The sequence below is a fragment of the Salvelinus sp. IW2-2015 genome, linkage group LG4q.1:29 (assembly GCF_002910315.2).
Source record: "Salvelinus sp. IW2-2015 linkage group LG4q.1:29, ASM291031v2, whole genome shotgun sequence".
Lineage (NCBI taxonomy): Eukaryota > Metazoa > Chordata > Actinopteri > Salmoniformes > Salmonidae > Salvelinus > Salvelinus sp. IW2-2015.
The window spans coordinates 62,214,350-62,234,050 of NC_036842.1; the positions used below are offsets into that span (position 1 = coordinate 62,214,350).

General features: G+C 44.5%; 2 protein-coding genes across 3 annotated transcripts; one reads left to right on the plus strand and one right to left on the minus strand.

The window, feature by feature from the left end:
* Positions 1-35: 35 nt before the first annotated feature.
* LOC111962328 (UTP4 small subunit processome component) lies at positions 36-7,945 on the plus strand. Its single transcript, XM_023985340.2, has 17 exons — positions 36-143; positions 509-677; positions 857-1,045; positions 1,159-1,243; positions 1,434-1,523; positions 1,698-1,909; positions 2,105-2,279; positions 2,387-2,478; positions 2,651-2,747; positions 2,906-2,970; positions 4,817-4,939; positions 6,164-6,320; positions 6,456-6,562; positions 6,688-6,783; positions 6,960-7,145; positions 7,337-7,447; positions 7,618-7,945. Exons 2-17 carry the CDS (start codon positions 519-521, stop codon positions 7,732-7,734), a joined length of 2,061 nt encoding a protein of 686 aa, XP_023841108.1. The 5' UTR covers positions 36-143; positions 509-518; the 3' UTR covers positions 7,735-7,945.
* A 144-nt stretch (positions 7,946-8,089) lies between these two features.
* Positions 8,090-17,929, minus strand: LOC111962331 (WAP four-disulfide core domain protein 1-like). 2 transcript variants are annotated; one of them, XM_070443006.1, is made up of 8 exons: positions 17,382-17,929; positions 16,022-16,071; positions 10,700-10,898; positions 10,437-10,520; positions 10,202-10,342; positions 10,068-10,118; positions 9,902-9,967; positions 8,090-9,350 (listed from the first exon to the last, which is right to left on the minus strand). In XM_070443006.1, the coding sequence occupies exons 1-7, from the start codon at positions 17,440-17,442 to the stop codon at positions 9,903-9,905; spliced, it is 651 nt and encodes a 216-aa protein (XP_070299107.1). In that variant the 5' UTR covers positions 17,443-17,929; the 3' UTR covers positions 8,090-9,350; position 9,902. The 2 variants fall into 2 exon arrangements, with proteins under 2 accessions (XP_070299107.1, XP_070299108.1); XM_070443007.1 differs by having other exon boundaries at positions 8,090-9,368.
* Positions 17,930-19,701: the final 1,772 nt, after the last annotated feature.

Below are 19,701 nucleotides of genomic sequence, written 5' to 3' on the forward strand. Positions count from 1 at the left end.
CGGCGCACAGTCGCGTCACTCACATCTAGGGTTTCCGGTTCAAAGGTGTCCAACGTGGTGTCTGCTGTAATTCAACGTTTGAAACTCTTAGCAATGAACGTTTGGTGAAAGTGAAGAAAATACTAAAGAAGGGGGTGATACAAGTAAGCGTATTTGTTTTACTCTTTCTATGTTCATTATATATCGGTACTTGCCAATAATGTAATTATTTGTTGATAGGCATGCTCTGCTCTTTCAATGTAACGTTACAGCGAGCTTAGCTAGCTAACCGGCCAAATTGGGAGATAGCAAGCTAACTTTAGGTAGCTATCTTTATCCAAGTAGGCTAGTTTTGTAGGGGATAGATCTCTTGTTGCGGCTTACATTTCAAATTATGTCTTTAGCATGATGGTTGTTTATCCGCTAACTAGTTATTGTAACTAAGTCCATCAACGTTGGCTAACATTACTGTTTTCCATGCAAAACTATTGATCCTCTTTTTAATTTTAAAATGTATCTGTTTTCTTAGATACGCAGCAATGGGGGAGTTCAAAGTGCACCGGGTTCGGTTTTTCGACTACATGCCCACAGCGATCAGAGCCATGGCATTCAATGCCCACACAGAGAGACTAGCCCTTGCACGAATGGATGGGAGTGTCGAGATTTTCAACTTCACTGACCACTATTTCCAGGAAAAAGTTAGTAGCTTACTTAATTATGTTATGGCATGTTCAGAATGTAAAGAAACATTTTGTTAAGCCATTACATTCTACCACATTTTAAACTTCAAACCTCTCTCGTTTGGCTATTGTGTGTGGTTGCTAAACCCTCAGTGTGGTTGCTAAACTTGCCATTAACACTTGTTTTGGATCTGCAGGTTATCCCAGGGAAAGACTCCCGATCCATTGAGTCTCTATGTTGGGTTGGAGGACGCCTTTTCAGTGCTGGCCTGAATGGCGAGATTGCGGAATATGACCTGGAAAACCTAAGACCCAAGTACTCCCTGGAAGCGTATGGGGGCCCCATTTGGACCATAATCAGCAATACTCAAGGGACACAATTAGCGGTCAGTTACCCCTCTAGAATCAATGTATTTTCAGAAATATTCAAAGTATGCCTGCTGTAGGTGTATTTATTTTGCTATTAAAACAATGTAAATGTGGGTTTTTCACCTGTTAGATTGGATGTGAAGATGGGACAGTGAAGTTGTTTGAAGTACTTGAAGAGCACATACAGTTTGAGCGCAATCTGGACAGACAGAAAGGTAAGAGAAATAGTCCTTCTGATTCAATTGTCAAAAAATTTGTTACTTCCTTAGATTGCTGCCTTTCTTATGCTATATGGGCATCCTCACTCACACTTTCAATGGGATTAGGGACATTGCCCATGGGTGTTGAGAACTTAACCTCTTGTAGTAGTGCAGACCTGTTAAACATTCTAATCCTGTCTTACAGGTCGCATCATATCCCTCTCCTGGCACCCCTCTGGCACACACATCGCTGCTGGCATGATGGACATGATCCGTGTCTTTGATGTTCCAACTGGTGAGCTATGATCTGCTTTGAATAATCWATTTACATTTGAAAAATAGTGTTGAATTCATACTTGTTCCAATAGGCCAGTGAGGTTGTGGTGTTAAGTTGCAGTCTTTGTCAGTACACTGATGTCCATGTAGCTACTTGTAGTTTGATCCTGACCCCTAGTGTTTGTTGTCTCAGGTCATGCTGTACAGAGGCTCCTGGTGGACCGGGGCTTTGGAGGCTCTAAGAGTCGGGAGACAGTAGTCTGGAGCGTGGCCTTCCTGTCYGACCATACTGTCGTCAGCGGGGACTCTGCTGGGAAGGTCCAAGTCTGGGATGGACACACCGGCACGCTTGTCAAAACACACCTGGTGACCAAGTGGGATGTGCTGGCACTGTCTGTCTCTAAGGTGAGAGGATATTCTCTGTGATGGACACCTGGCGTTAACAAATATCTTATCTCTCCTTCTGGATTGGTGCACTCTATTTTTATTCAGAGGGAGCAGGGTGACATGTCTGAAGGCATGTATTTGTTTGACACAACTACTGTTTATGTTTCACTAGAATGGAGCTTCCTTCCTGACTTGGCTGTGTTTGATTGACAGGATGAGAGCAGTGTGGTGGCAGGGACGTCAGAAGGCACTGTGATCCAGTTCCAGTTCATTGCTCCTACTCTGCATCAGCAGCAGGACAAGGAGTGGGTCAGAACCAGGACCTTCAAGAACCACACGCATGATGTCAGAGCCCTGGCTGAGATCGAGACTGCCATCGTCTCTGGAGGTCAGTACTAATGCTCAAATGGAGGAAGATGAAATGCTACTGTAGTACAATAAATGTTGCMTTATTTGACTGCATAAAGACTCATTCTGGATACATTATTTTCTCAGGCATGGATACCCACCTTGTAGTGAGACCCCTCTTGGAGAAGTTTGATGAGAAGTCACACGCTTCAGGACTTCGGAAGATCCACTTTCCCCACGTGAGTTCAGAAATGACTCTGGTGTCAGAGTTGTTGCAAATAATATCCATTYCATTGATTCTGAATAGTGAATTCAATGGAATATTCCTATTAACTATGAACATGTTTTTTATTATTATAGAATTGCATTAAGGCTGGTTTCAATCCTGTTTTATTGTTGTTTTTTTCCCAGCGGAATCTAGTATCCTGTGCAAAGAAGGCAGGACTACTGCTCTTGCAGTTCCCTGGTCAGCTGGAGCTGTGGAGACTGGGAGATAGTGATGGACATGGTGAGAACCACACACACACACACACTGTCTAGGAAGATGGGAGAAATACAGTCAATATCGTTGACTCTTCTTCAAACAAAAGGCAGTGGTCATCACACTTGTCTAGTAGGTATAGTTGTTGTGTGCAGTATTTGACGACTCATCTGTCTTCCTTTCAGGGAAGCCAGGAGACCGCTTGCCTCTGAAGAGGAAGCCTGAGAAACTCCTCCTTCTGAAGAGAAAGGTAGCTACGTGGCTCCTGCATATCAACTTGATCAGTAGAACCATCCAAGACCACCCGACCCTTTGGCCTTTCCTCTTAGTTTATCTGAGCACAGTATACAGTGAATCTGAGTGGCATAGTCTTGAGTTTATAAACGCAGCAAAAAAATAAACGTCCTCTGACAAGGCTATTAAGATACAGAAAATGTAGCTAAATCAAAGTTATGTTGTATGTATGTTTATGTTGATTATCCCTTCCCTTATGTTCTGGTGAAATTTGACCCGGAACAGTTTGAAATCACCAAAATACTATTTTACGTAATTATTCCACCATGACCGTTCATGACCCTTCTAAACTCAGCAAAAAAATAAACGTCCTCTCACTGTCAACTGTGTTTATTTTCAGCAAACTTAACTTGTAAATATTCGTATGAACATAAGATTCAACAACTGAGACATTAACTGAACCAGTTCCACAGACATGRGACTTAACATAAATTGAATAATTTGTCCCTGAACAAAGGGGGCATCAAAAGTAACAGTCAGTATCTGGTGTGGCCACCAGCTGCATTAAGTACTGCAGAGCATGGACTGCACCAGATTTGCCKGTTCTCGCTGTGAGATGTTACCCCACTCTTCCACCAAGGCACCTGCAAGTTTCCGAACATTTCTGGGGGGAATGGCCCTAGTCCTCACCCTCCGATCCAACAGGTCCCAGATGTYCTCAATGGGATTGAGATCTGGGCTCTTCGCTGGCCATGGCAGAACACTGACATTCCTCTCTTGCAGGAAATCACGCACAGAACGAGCAGTATGGCTGGTGGCATTGTCATGCTGGAGGGTCATTTCAGGATGAGCCTGCATGAAGGGTACCACATGAGGGAGGAGGATGTCTTCCCTGTAACGCACAGCGTTGAGATTGCCTGCAATGACAACAAGCTCAGTTCGATGATGCTGTGACACACCGCCCCAGACCATGACGGACCCTCTACCTTCAAATTGATCCTGCTCCAGAGTACAGGCCCTGGTGTAACACTTATTCCTTCGACGATAAATGTGGATCCGACCATCACCCCTGGTGAGACAAAACCATGACTCGTCAGTGAAGAGCACTTTTTGCCAGTCCAGTGACGGTTGGTTTGTGCCCATAGGCAACGTTGTTGCCGGTGATGTCTGGTGAGGACTTGCCTTACAACAGTCCTACAAGCCCTCAGTCCAGCCTCTCTCAGCCTATTGCGGACAGTCTGACCACTGATGGAGGGATTGTGCGTTCCTCGTGTAACTCGAGCAGTTGTTGTTGTCATCCTGTACCTGTCCCGCAGGTGTGATATTCGGATGTACCGATCCTGTGCAGGTGTTGTAACACGTGGTCTGCAYCTGCGAGGATGATCAGCTGTCCGTCCTGTCTCCCTGTAGTGCTGTTTTAGGCGTCTCACAGTACGGACATTGCAATTTATTGCCCTGGCCACARCTGCAGTCCTCATGCCTCCTTGCAGCATGCCTAAYGCACGTTCACGCAGATGAGCAGGGACCCTGGGCATCTTTAGTTTGGTGTTTTTTAGAGTCAGTAGAAAGGCCTCTTTAGTGTCCTAAGTTTTCATAACTGTGACCTTAATTGTCTACCGTCTGTAAGCTGTTAATATCTTAACGACCGTTCCACAGGTGCATGTTCATTAGTTGTTTGTGGTTCATTGAACAAGCATGGGAAACAGTGTTTAAACCCTTTACAATGAAGATCTGTTAACTTGTAAAAATCTAAATAASTTATCTTTGAAAGACAGGGTGTTCGGACGTTTCTTTTTTTGCTGAGTTTATAATGTTAAAGAAATGCTGTTTAACTGTAGTATTGTTGTGACTTTTGCCCCCAGGGTGAAGATCATATCTGCTGCAGTGCCCTGTCCTCCTGTGGAGGATGGCTAGCTTATTCCACCGTGTCCTGCGTGCGTATCTACAGGCTGCAGACGGACAATAATAACATCAGTATTACCAAGGTATTACCAAATCCTGAATGTGGATAAAGTCAGCTTTCTCGCCTCTACTGTATCATGCGTGTCGCTCTGGCAGTAGTGGCAATGACAACAAAATGTATTCATATATTGAGATATTTCTTATACTATTTGATCTCTGGTTATGAACTGATTTCCCAGATTGTGATCTCAAGTCAACATTCCAGGTTTGATTTCTCATTGTTTGACTAWTTCATAAGATCCCATTCTTGTTGATTGTCATTTGAGCTTGTGCAGTCTGATCGTGGGTTGTGTTCAGTTTTCCAAGGGACGGCGGTATTTGCAATCATTCAAATGGACCAACCATTATTTCTATGCCATTATTAATTCATCCCAAAGGTGTTCGATGGGGTTGAGGTCAGTTCTTCCACCCCGATTTCGAAAAAGTCTCTTTATGGACCTCACTTTGTTCATGGTGGCATTGCCATGGTGGAACAGGAAAGTGCCTTCCCCAAACTGTTGTCATAAAGTTAGAAGCACAGAATTGTCTAGAATGTCATTCTATGCTGTAGCATTAAGATTTCCCTTCATTGGAACTAATGGGCCTAGTCCGAACAATGAAAAACAATTAGACCATTATTCCTCCTCCACCAAACTTTACAGTTGGCACTATGCATTTGGGCAGGTAGCGTTCTCCRGAYATTCTTCCGTCGGACTGCCAGATGGTGAACTATGGTTCATCACTCCAGAGAACGCGTTTCCACAGTTTTAGACCACTCCAGCCGACGCTTGGCATTGCSCATGGTGATCTTAGGAGTGTGTGCGGCTGCTTGGCTATGACAAGCTATTGACACAGTTCTTGTGCTGAAGTTGCTTCCAAAGGSAGTTTAGAACTCGGTAGTGAGTGTTGCAACTGAGGACAGACACATTTTACACATTTCCACTTCACAATAACAGCACTTACAGTTGACCTGGACAGCTCTAGAAGGACAGAAATTTGACAAACGGACTTGGCATCCTATGACGGTGCCACGTTGAAAGTCACTGAGCTCTTCAGTAAGGSCATTCTACTGCCATGTTTGTCTATGGCGATTGTATGGCTGTGTGCTCGATTTTATACACCTGTCTGCAACGGGTGTGGCTGAAGTAGCCGAATCCACWGATTTGAAGGGGTGTCCACATACCTTTGTGTGTATATATAGTGTAGCTCAGCAATATATTTTATTTTTWGAATATATTTGAACTACCTCACTTGTCACCCCCTCCCAGGTATCCAATCTCCCAAAGGTTCTGCGCTCTGCACACCAGCTCTGCTTCTCCTCGGACTCCTCCAAGATGTTTGCTGCCTCCAGCCAATCATCAGTCCTCGTTATTGCTCTTACCCAGTCTGAGTGCAAGTATGTGCACACCCTCAAGCCCAAGTCAGGTCAGTGGATCCTCCGATAKGTCACCTCAGTTTGGTTGTTCTTCACTGAAAAACCATAGCTTTCTTTTGTATAATTCCGATTCTAAATTCTGATTGTGGCAGCATGGTCTCACTCTGTGACGTTTCCTTCTCCAGGGTCCAGACAGCCCATTCACCTAATGACTACCAGTGTAGATGGGAAGTGGCTGGCGGCCGCAAATAGTGACTGTGAGATCCACGTCTACAATGTACAGAAACTAAAGGTGGGTGGTTTTTCCACTGATCCAGCCAAGCTCTACAGCTGCTTGTTAGACTACAAGTAACATTGTAAAAGTTGTATAATCTGCTACCAATGACAGCCTCTCACGGCCCTGTTCTTGTGTTCCAGCTCCATTGTATAGTACCTGTTTATGGTTCCTGTCCCAGTGCCATGGGGATCCACCCCACCACCAACAACCTGACCATGGTGCACGCTGACCAACAGGTAAACACCATGCCACCTCTCATACTGCCACTGCAGTTGTAGATATTAGTATCTCTCAATTATACCTTTTACAGGATTGATCTTGTTGAAATTGTTGTCATTTCCCCTGTAGGTTTAGGATTTATTACTCTTGACACGTGTAGTTATGCTGACTGTTCTGTGGTGTATGTCTGTAGTTATTTGAGTACTCTATAGTGGAGAAGCAGTACACAGACTGGAGCCGAAAGCTGCAGAAGCAGGGGCTCCACAACCTGTGGTTGGACCGGGACACACCCGTCACCCATGTGACCTTCAACCCGAAAAACCCAAATCAAGTTGTCCTGCACGACATGCACATGTTCTGCATAATTGACCAAAGTCTGGTAAGAAACCTGCATTTCCCAAAGGCATCCTCCTTTTTGTTGTTCTTTCAAGTGTTTATTCATCAATGTCCTTGTCATAATGGCCTTATTGGTTTTAGTGGCCTAGTATGGATCATATTGAATGTATCATTTAGAATACACCTGCTGTAAGTGCCCTGTGAGGTTAACGCTGTCCCTTTCTCCCCCCTCAGCCCCTCCCTGACCAGAAGACCCAGTTTTACAATCAGATGACCCTCAGGAGCCTATCAGAGCAGGAGAGGCCCAGTCACCTCCATGCTTTCAAAATATGCAAAACCTTCCAGGTGAGAGTCTCCTCTTTTTGACCAGGTTAGAACCCAACCCCAAACTGGGACAATATCAGGATTCTGTTGGATATACCCTATACACCGTTATGTTTAAATTCTGTAAATATAACCGGTCAAATCAGTATGTTTTATTCATGTTGTCTGTTCCTGTGAAATGTCCTGTGTAGGACCTGCTGTGTGTGAGCCTGTTGGATGACCAGTCTCTGGTGGTGGTGGAGCGCCCTCTCCTGGCCATCACATCTCAGCTGCCTGCTCCAGTCCGACAGAAAAAGTTTGCCACATAAACATGGAGGAGAAGTGTGTTTTTATGTTTGTCTGTGGCTGCACTTCAATTKTCTACCCTTCTCCCTGAGGTGGACATACATTCATTGGATTTTAAAAGAATGCCATTTCAGGGAGCAGGGGAGGGAATCGGAACACAGCCTGTGTCTTCACCCCTGACCCATGCTTTGTAAAGACTGTTTGATACGTTAATAAATTAAATATTTACTGTAATGTACAGACTGTTTTGTCATCCGCCCCAAGGTAGTCACCTAAAGCTAGCAACAATGGTAAGTCGTGCTTTTGCGTTAATGGTTAGGTTTTAGTGTAACTTTTCGCAGTTATTTAGGTCTGTACAATAATGTAAATAGCAGACCATGCCTCAAACAAAGTTTATTTAGAATACACAAAGCAACATTACAGCACCAGTTTGACAACATTTGGATATCACTGTTTCACTCAGAGTTACATCAATGTTCATACCTCTAGCTTATTAGTTGTGGAATTGAGTCTTTGTGTGTAGACCAGCTTATTGTCCTGTTAGAAGAGGCAGCCTTGGAACTGAGCACCATTTCATATAGTACTCAAATACAGACATGGATATTTGACGTGGACTCCTAACCACTCACTTTTTATTATACTAAAGCACATTTTTGTGAAAATACTGGATGGAATAGGATCAATTTGATTCACTTTCGATAGTTTGAACTGTTCGATGTTCTGATAATGATTAGATCATTGGTGTAAGGCCTAGCTTGCTCTCCCACTATGATAGACAGACAGGCTTTGTTCAAGCTGTCAGTAGAGTGGAGGGTAGTTGTGAAGCTATTACATGAATGTATGGAGTCTGTCTGTGGTTCTGGTTGACCCCAGCTGTTTTTGGGTCTGTTTCTGGGTTTCAGTCTGATAACCATAAATCCTGTGTGTTTATGGGACCTTCATCCTGCTCGCCTGAAGGGTGAGGGGGCCAACAGTTGCACATGGTTCTTATTTCCTATTGACCAGCCCTCGATGGGCCTCAGGTTAGGATTCAATGGCTGGGTTTACACAGGCAGCTCAATTTTGATATTTTTTRCACTAGTTTTGAGCAATCGCATTTCTTTTCGCAGATCTTTTTCAGAGCTGATCTGATTGGTGAAAWTACTTATTAGTGGGAGAAACATTGGTCTGCTTGTGTGTCTAGTTGTGGAGTGTTTTGCAGTGGATCTACTTAMATATTATGTATAGAATAATGGCATGTTTTATTTTTATTTCCCAGTTTGAGATGGAAAGAAAAGTGCTTTGATGTTRACTGTCTTATACTTTTCTCTGCTTCAACCATAACGCCATTATTCTTTACCCATAACTAAATCACAACACGTTTCCGTGTGTGTAAATCTCTCAAAGTAGGGTATTATGTGTTAACCCTYCATGGACCATTATTACAACAAAATTGAGTATACCAGTTATAGAAGAGGTAGGAAATGTAGGCTTGTTTTCATCCTTTTCCCAGGCCAGACATGAGAAATGTAATGCACCGTGAGGTTACCAGGTCTGGTTTGGTTGTGTTCTGTTGACCTGGTCTGGTTGTGTTCTGTTGACGAGAGGTTTGGTATCTGGGCTCTGATAGCTGAGGTTCTGGGGAGAGGTATCCGATGCTCTAAGGAAAGACATTGATCTGTTGTGATGAGTATGAGCATTTACTATCTGTCAGAAATGGTTATTATAGATTGTTAGATTGTCCTTTGATAGCTCTGGCATAGGCAAAACATTTTGATGAGGGGAAAATCGATACTGTTATATAGAGCAATATATTATTTTGGACAATATATATTTTTAGCTGGTGCTAAATTGACTGTACCTGTGCCAAAATGCTTGTATTTTTCATCTTATAGCTTCTTCTCCATCTTTTAAAATGGTGAGCCAACATGTTTTCAGCTATTTCATTTCCATGATTGATGGAAATGGCATTTGAAAACAAATGTACTTATGCTCTCTCTAGTCTCTCTGCAGCAGACATATAGAGAGCAGTATCTTTGGAACATCAAATCGTAATACATATTGTATTGGCACCTAAATATCGTGATAATATCATATAATGAGGTCCCTGGTAATTCTCAGCCCTAGCAAATAATATAGGCTATATTATTTCCTTTTTTTWTWTTTTTTWWATGCCATCTAGATCTAGTTTTCTATCCCAGAAAGACCTACCTCATCCCAGATGTTTGTGGTGGTGTTTCTCATAGGCCACAGCATTATTAGAGCTGCTTCCAGTTCCTATGGTGGAGAAATAACAGGTGTATGAAAGAGGCCCCAGTAGTTGATCCAAATGCAGTATAATGATTGAGTATACAGGACAGTTGATCATCACACCTACCCAAGTAATCCTTATAGTCCTTGTAGGACCTTTGCCTCATGGGACGTCCATCTGGAAGAGAAAGAGCACCTCCAGTTAGTTTATGGCAGTTTTTAGAATTCCATCGAATGAGTGTTGACTGAATCTGACCTTACCAGAGTTACCACGCGACTTGATGCACTGTCCCCTGTTGGGGATGCCAACGGCGGGGTTTCCTTGGTTGATGATGTGGCACTCGTAGCCCGTGGGACAGTGAAGGGGCTCGTCACCATCCTCTGTGGTGRTGCATGCCTCCGCTAGAGGGAAGGGGACACACAGGTCAGAGGTCAACTAAACACACATACTGATGATGTAGAGTTCAGGTGGGTTTAATGGTTCCAGGCTACTCACCCTGCAGTACCTCCTCTGGACCGTCTAGAAGCCAGCCATTCCCTCCCAGCCACCGAGGCTTGGGTTGAACCAGCCAGTCCAGCACTGATCAACACAAACACACATCATTGGAAAGCTTGTTCCTAATTATATCATCAGGACTTTACTGCATATCCTTGTGCCAATGGTTAGAACCATGCCCATGCTATATATGACCATGTGTGTTGTCAAATGTGTCYATAAGTATGGTTTTGTGTACTTTATACTAGATCTATGGTGCTTACCCGGTGGTGGCTGCACTGACTCCAGACAGGCGTAGATGCAGCCGTTGTAACAGCAGCGTTTGTGGCGCTCACACTCTGAGTCAGAGCGGCAGCCGGGCACCTCGCAGGCCCGCTCCGGTAGCATCTGAGGTGGGGGTGGGCAGCGGTCGTTCTTCTGGTGCTGGGTGGACTGGGACTGCTGGTTCGGATACTCATAGTCCTGAGAGGAGATGAGATAAGATAATTACTTTATTGTTTGCACAGAAATTTGCAATCTATTATCCTGAGACTGAAATATAAAGAGACCTGGATCATTTCCAACATAATAGCTACAGTAGGCCTACAAAGATAAATAATGGTAAGTGTGCTTGTCCTATCCTTTTGACCAGCAGGTGGCAGTAACTCCTTTATGTAACATACTTGTTGCAACATTTTCCATCAGCTTCTTCTATTTCTTATGTTTTCAGTGTTATGTAGCTGTCATGTCTGTCAGTACTCTAAACACGTGGGGGGATGAAGAATTGAAGATTAAGTCAATATGGAGGGAAATAGGGCTGTGAACATGAGCCAGAGATCTCCACATGTGATACACTGTCAAGGAGGTCCTGCCTGCCTCAAACCCACACACATTCTCCACCTTCTGAACAGTGGTGGTCTGTGATTGTGCCTCAAACCCACACACATGCTCCACACTCTCCTGAGACTATGGTGGTCTGTGATTGTGCCTCAAACCCACACACATTCTCCACCTCTCCTGAACAGTGGTGGTCTGTGATTGTGCCTCAAACCCACACACATTCTCCCCCTCTCCTGAACAGTGGTGGTCTGTGATTGCTCGTAAAGAGCTTGTGAAACACTTACATAATCAGATCTGTAATACAGCCATGACTGTGCTTACTGCTTTGCTTGCTTCAATAAGCTACAACTATTTCCACGATCCCATGTGGTGAACTTCGCCCATTAGAGGCTGCACTTCCTGTAAGCTCTGGAGGAGGTCATAGGTCAAACACAGGTTTATTTAGGTTTGTGGTCACTGTATGTGATGTGCATTTAACCACACCACTTTCCTCATATTTTCTAGTGTTATTGCACAGAGGAGCTGCTCTGGCCCAGCAGCAGATCCAGTGAGGTCAGGTTTCCAGTTGAGGTATTGRACAGTGTCAACCAGACTCAATCTGGGAGGCTCACTCTGCCAATACAAATTCRTTTCCTCTATCATCCTTCATCAAGCAGTAGTTCATCAGAATGCAAATATTCCGCATTGTCTGGCCAAGAGAGAACCAAAGCCCATCTATAGCATGGAGCTCCATAGCAGATACTGTAAATTCAGGTGTACATCCTGCTGCTCACGAAGTGGATGCCCTCTCACTAATTAGTTTATGTGCTTGCAGACTGCACAAAATTGTTAAAACTGCACTGTTTATATGGCAGACTAAGCAACTGCTCTTCCAAATCAACCGTAAAAATGAAAGCAAATGTTTGGTGTGGGTGTTTGTGACACACAGAATGCATATTTGTAATAAACACACAAATCGTTTGCTTCATCAGCTGCCAGCCTGGTGGGTGGGGTGCCAGGTCTCACCACGGCTCAGTGACTGAATCAACTTGTGGCGTTGGCGTGGCAACACACAGAGGCACTACTTTCTGGCCCTCCCTGTCAGTGTGARCACAGTGCGTCCTCAGGCTGTGCCTTGGTTAGGGTATTGATCTTGATTGGACGCCAATTGACTACGTCTTAGGACCACTTCCAGATTGTTTATGTACTTTACAGTGATTCACCTTCCTCAAAGTTAATTTTTTGAGCTCTTGACTTCATCAGGGTTCTCTTCATACTGAGAATCTGTGCTTTTAGCAGCCATGGTCTACGTTGGCCAAATTGGAACAAGCATCTCTCAGATCTTCTGACTGTCTGTCTCCTGAGGGCTTCTAGGCCTAGTCATATTAACCTAACCTATAGTATCTCAAAACCAGTGGAAAGGTGACAGAGAAGCTAATCAAATGTCATAATGCTGTTCAGTCTACAAAATGATTCTAATCCTATAAACACATGATTATGGGATGCAAAGTAGGCCATTCACTTTRATCCTCATGTCATCCTATATCTTTACAAATGCAACTCCAGGTTTAAAGTACAAGAGTGAGACTGATTATCTCTGTGAATGGATAATGTCAGTTACAGGGACCATGGTTCATTATATGCTCAGTTCCCATCGTTTCCCCTCAGATCTCAGTACCGGAGGAAGTAGTGTCTGGATCCTGTCTATCAGTCTGCCTGTCTGAGTGCCAAGCTGCCCTACCCTGCGATGCACTGTGCCGTGCTGCATGTGTCTGTTTGATGTTCAGTRCCACATTGTTTATTTATTGTTTATTGGTATCTTCCTGCTGGGCCACAGAGATGCCGGCAGCCCTGTTATACCYGTGTTTACTGGGAGCATTGTCTTCCAGGACAGGGATTTCAAAGCTGAGCGCTGCAGCTGTGGTCTAAAGCAATCAGAAACCAAATTTTGCTCCAGACTGCGATGTAAACTGTGATCAGGCCATTGAGGTCTGTATTGTATCTAGTTCTTAGATCTGACACTTCCTGATTCCGAGAACTCCAGGAAGCACACCATGCAGCCTCTCCAGTGACTATGTGTAATGTGATACTGTCATACAGCTCAAATGGATTGCACTGATTATTTCATGCTAGTCATACTTATGGCTATGCTATTTGGATCGGTATCTCCTCCTTTCTCATGCAATACAACTACATGTATTATCCAGCCTCCTTTTCATGTAATACAACTACATGTATTATCCAGCCTCCTTTTCATGTAATACAACTACATGCATTATCCAGCCTCCTTTTCATGTAATACAACTACATGTATTATCCAGCCTCCTTTTCATGTAATACAACTACATGTATTATCCAGCCTCTTTTTCATGTAATACAACTACATATATTATCCAGCCTCCTTTTCATGCAGAGTTCTCCTGTGCTGTGAAAGGTCTCTAGACCAGCCTTGCTCTAGACTTTGTGTGGCCCCTGGGCACTTAGTTCATTTCCTGCACGGACTCTGACTGACAGCTGGCAGGGTCTGACCTTAGTCTATAAAGAGATGGAGTGTAGCCAGACAAATGCTGGGGAGGGGGTGAAATTATGTTTTAGTCAGATATTATATCTGTTTGGGCTTCTTGCGGTCAATTTGCAGTCTACAAATTAATTGTAGCTTTGTTCCGGCCCCCTGACCATCCACTCATGAAAAAATTGTCCTGCGGCTGAATTGGCCATGCTCACATCATCTGACTGAGATTAACGTTCAGAATGCCTATCAAAGTCCACATCACCTGACCACCTCTGCCAGTGGGCTAAGTGTATTAACTCTGACCTACCCAGCAGTATACTCAAACCAAGTATAAAACATACCTTACCTCCTGTGGATTTCTTCCAGAATATTTTTTCCAATATATTACTGTATGGCAAGGCCATATGTTTTGTATTTGTTACGAATATTTTACATTTTTGTCCTACTCATAGACAGAGTGGTATTTACTGGCTACAATAGAGGGATTATCTGCTATATTGAGTCCAGCCATCTTGGAATAGCCTATACTGTAAATTAACTTGGCCACCATGCTGGAATGTGCAAAGTTAGGATGCCTTTTCCAATTTGGTTCGTTCTGACGTTTTAGCACACAGACAGCCCAATTCKATGGGATTCATTCCCTTATAGCTCCCATGGATAAAGAGCTGTAGCTGTGAGATGGTAAACAGAGGTGTGAGAATCACCTGGGGAGGACATAAAATGCTGAGAGAGGCCAAGGCAGACGGCCCAGAGCAGAAACAGAACAGGAAGGCCAAYGATTTGCTGAGCATCTGCAGGCCCAATCTAATTTCAGAGCCTGACAAAAGCCTGTCCCCATCGAGGGAAATTAATGGAACTGTACAGATTTAGTGCAGTTCAGAACTTCATGAACATGCCCAGACACATGTCAGAAGCAGACTATATCCCCCTGGATGGGACACAATAACAGGAGTGTTACTCCAAAATTTGCATCAACATTCTCTGGGTGCTGTCTAAGCAGTGGCAGCTGTGGTTATTGAAATGCTCTCCCCACGCTAGCAGAATGTTTGCATGTTTCTGGCTGTGCTGGCCGGCTGAGCTGGCCGGCTGCTCATTCTACTTTGCTGGTCTGGAGGGAGAAAGAGAGTTGCACCCTGTGCCCCTCTGCCTCCTGCACCTCTCCCATCTCTCCCCTCCCTCTGTCTGCTGCTCTCATACAGGAGCCCCTCTGTGACAATGGCCATGCTCTYTTTCTCTGTGGTCAGTCTTGTGCATGACTGTCTGTCACTCCTCCACTCCTTACACAGCCTTCATGAAACCATAGTGCTGCTATTGCTAAGACTGAGCACACTGGAAGGGTTTACATGAATAAGATGCCAGGGCTTTTAGAAGCTGTGTGATGATTGAATGACAAGGGCAATGATATTGACAATAGCTTATAAATGGCCTCACAACAAAGTGTCCATGCAGTCAATACTGAGTTCCTGCCTCAGCCATTAAACACCACTCTGTGGGCACTCTAATGGAGAGGGGTCACTGGGGGCTGCCTGGCAATGGCATGAAATCATTTAACTAAACAGTCCAATTCATTTTAGTCATCTCACTCAAGAACTTTGGCACTTATGAACTTTGCCGTTTAAGCTGCAATTACAGTGGAGCAAAGTGCCAGAAGGATTTGACCCAGTGCCCCAGTTCTGGACTAATCTGAGCCAACACTACACTACGACTACTGACCTGAGGTGACCCAGTGCCCCAGTTCTGGACTAAATCTGAGCCAGACACTACACTAAGACTACTGACCTGAGGGGACAAGATAAGATTGCAGCACTGAGGAGGGTGCGCATCTTGTCGGTTCCTGTTCGAATTTGTTTGCTCAGAATGTCCGGGCAATAATTTCCTTCGACCGACAACCACTTCTGGATCCTTATCATCGGGCAGAAGGTATCAAAGGATGAGGTCTGATACAAACAGGCTCAGAGACAGTTTCTATCAACAAGCCATCAGACTGCTGAACACTTGAACTGGACTGACCACCTGCTCTGATTCTCCTTACTATACGCACACACACACACACACACACACACACACACACACACACACACCACACACACACACACACACACACACACAACACACACACACACACACACACACACACACAACACACACACACACACACACACACACACACACACACACACAACACACCACACACACACACACACACACACACACACACACACACATTGCTGCAGCAACAGTGTAGGTACTCATTTCAGCTCTAACTATCCCCCACCTTTTGGTTAAGCCCTCTCTTCCTGATCCGCTGGGCGCCTCCTGACCCACAGGACACACACAGAGACATACATACATTTATGCTACACACACATCACAACTGCTGCTACCAGACACTTATTACACTGCTCAGTTTATATACTGACCCCCCACCCTCCCCAAAACACGTGTAAATATTGGACTATATATTGTGCCTTCCTCTATTATAATATTATATTCTACTGAGCCATTTACTTTATCTTCATATTTTAATATTTTATTATTTCTTATTGTTGATGCATTGTCAAGAAGGAACCATTTCGTTGGACGTTGTATACCATGCCTATCCCGTACATACTGTACGACTAATACAACTTGAAACCTGAAACCGACTGCCATCCACTGTACGGTAAGACAACTCAAATATTTAAACTAGTCGGATAACCTCACCTAACATCCTGCAACCATTACTGGCTTATTCAGACAAAGAAAGAAAGGCAAGGGAAGGCAACAGGTGTTGCACATGCTGGTGCCATGGAGTTGTGAATGGAGAGTGATGGAAGTGAAAGAGGTGGAAGGCTTGGAGGGAGAAGGAGAATAAAGCATTAGGTCACGGCCACCTCAGCATGTTCCAATTAAAGTGGCTTTGAAGCAGCGTCCTTGAAGAATGTCAGTTTGGCCATCCGTCGTGAGGGAGGGAGAGAGAGAAAGAAAGCGGGAGGGAGAGAGAGAGAGAGGGGAGCACCATAGTGCACCGGCCCTCGTTAACTATGATCAATCAAACCTGCACTGAGCTGAGTTAACGAGCTATGGCCCACTGAGTTCCTGCCCCAATAACCCTAACATCCTTTACACCAGGTTCACACAAACACATACACTCGTACCACACACACACGCATCCTGCTCTGTACCTTCTATTTTGTAGTCTTGTGAGAGTTTTTTTAATAGAATTCAAGCACATTACTCAGTACGTTTATCTTCAGACATACACACCTCTACTGACCTCTTCAACAGAGACATAGTCACATCACTGTTAACACCCACCTCTCACCTCAGCGCCAACACTGTTTTCAGTGTGAAACCTTCAAACTACACCCCTCTGCCACCCTGCTAAAACAGAGTATGTATTGTATTTACACCAGCCTTTCCTCTCTCTCACACACAACACAACACACACCACACACACACACACACACACACACACACACCAACCAAAACACAACACACACACACACCCACACACACACAACACACACACACACACACACACCACACACACACACACACACACATTGCTGCAGCAACAGTGTAGGTACTCATATCAGCTCTAACTACCACCACTTTTGGTTAAGCCTTCTTCCTGATCCGCCGGGCGCTCTGCAAGGACAGCACCAGCATGCAGAGCACCAGCACCAGTGGTGTCCGGACATGACAGCCAGGCATGGTCTAACGCTGAACTCTTCCTGTACTCCTCACACTGTTTCGTCTCTTCTTCTGCCACTCCTTGTATTCTGTATTGTATCCTTCTTCCTTGGAGTTTAGAAAAGGTGGCCTGTTTTTCTTTGTATGTTTTATCCTTCCCTCCAACGCTGTGTTGTTCCGTCCAGTGCTTGGTATTCCTTATTGGGCCGGTGTTGAGGCAGGGGCTCCTGTTCTCATGTGCCTGTGAAGCCAGCGATTACACAAGCTCTGCTACAGGACAAGTCTTTATAGCCGTCTGAGCAGGGAAAACTGCAAGGGAAAATCAGGAAGAGGAACGGAAAGGAGGAGAAAGAATGAATAGAGCTACTGTGGAGAGAAAAGGAAAGAGGGAGATAGTTTGGGGAGTCAAGGAGAGGAAGTGAAGGGCAGCTGTCTGAGCATCAGTTATTCTGAGGAGAGGGTTAAATCGGTCTGCTCGCACGACAAGCACGTCTGCCTATGACTTAGCGAGGGAGGGAGCGGGAGGAGGGAGCCCTAAGGAGGGAGGGGAGAGAACAGAAGACCGAAAGATGTGTAGAATGAGATATTGTTGCCCCATGTGTCTGTAACTAGAGAGAGATGGAGAGAGAGACATCCATCCTTGAGTTTGGGTATACAGTATTTGTCTTTGGGAATGTACTGTATGTGRTAAAGAGAGTAGGAAAAACATTGAGGGCTAATTCTGACAGCATATAGTACATTTCCAGTATGGACTGTATGTTAGAGTTAATGTGTATGTATGCCTGTATTCAGTTATGATTGTTGTATGCATACATTTTACATAATGAGTTTAATTTGTGGAAATAGGAAATGCATGATATATAGTCGTGGCCAAAAGTTTTGAGAATGACACAAATATTAATTTTCACAAAGTCTGCTGCCTCAGTTTGTATGATGGCAATTTGCTTATACTCCAGAATGTTATGAAGAGTGATCAGATGAATTGCAATTAATTGCAAAGTTCCTCTTTGCCATGCAAATGAACTGAATCCCAAAAATAATTTCCACTGCATTTCAGCCCTGCCACAAAAGGACCAGCTGACATCATGTCAGTGATTCTCTCGTTAACACAGGTGTGAGTGACGACGAGGACACGGCTGGAGATCACTTTGTCATGCTGATTGAGTTCGAATAACAGACTGGAAGCTTCAAAAGGAGGGTTGGTGCTTGGAATCATTGTTCTTCCTCTGTCAACCATGTTTACCTGCAAGGAAACACGTGCCGTCATATTGCTTTTCACAAAAAGGGCTTCACAGGCAAGGATTTTGCTGCAGTAAGATTGCACCTAAATCAACCATTTATCGGATCACAAGAACTTCAAGGAGAGCGGTTAATTGTTGTGAAGAGGCTTCAAGGCGCCCAAGAAAGTCCAGCAAGCGCCAGGACCGTCTCCTAGTTGATTAGCTGCGGGATCAGGGCACCACCAGTACAGAGCTTGCTCAGGAATGGCAGCAGGCATGTGTGAGTGCATCTGCACGCACAGTGAGGCGAAGACTTTGGAGGATGGCCTGGTGTCAAGAAGGGCAGCAAAGAAGCCACTTCTCTCCAGGAAAACACAGGGACAAGACTGATATTCTGCAAAAGGTACTGCTGAGGACTGGGGTAAAGTAATTCTCTCTGATGAATCCCCTTTCAGATTGTTTGGGGCATCCAGAAAAAAGCTTGTCCAGAGAAGACAAGGTTGAGCGCTACRATCAGTCCTGTGTCATGCCAACAGTTAAGCATCCTGAGACCATTCATGTGTAGGGTTGCTTCTCAGCCAAGGCAGTGGGCTCACTCACAATTTTGCCTAAGAACCATGAATAAGGAATGGTACCAACAATTCCTCCGAGAGCAACTTCTCCCAACCATCCAGGAACAGTTTGGTGATGAACAATGCCTTTTCCAGCATGATGGAGCACCTTGCCATAAGGCAAAAGTGATAACTAAGTGGCTCGGGGAACAAAACATTGATATTTTGGGTCCATGGCCAGGAAACTCCTAAAACCTTCATCCCATTGAGAACTTGTGGTCAGTCCTCAAGAGGTGGGTGGACAAACAAAAACCCACAAATTCTGACAAACTCCAAGCATTGATTATGCAAGAATGGGCTGCCATCAGTCAGGATGTTGCCCAGAAGTTAATTGACAGCATGCCAGGGTGGATTGCAGAGGTCTTGAAAAAGAAGGGTCAACACTGCAAAAATMTACTCTTTGCATCAACTTCATGTTATTGTCAATAAAAGCCTTTGACACTTATGAA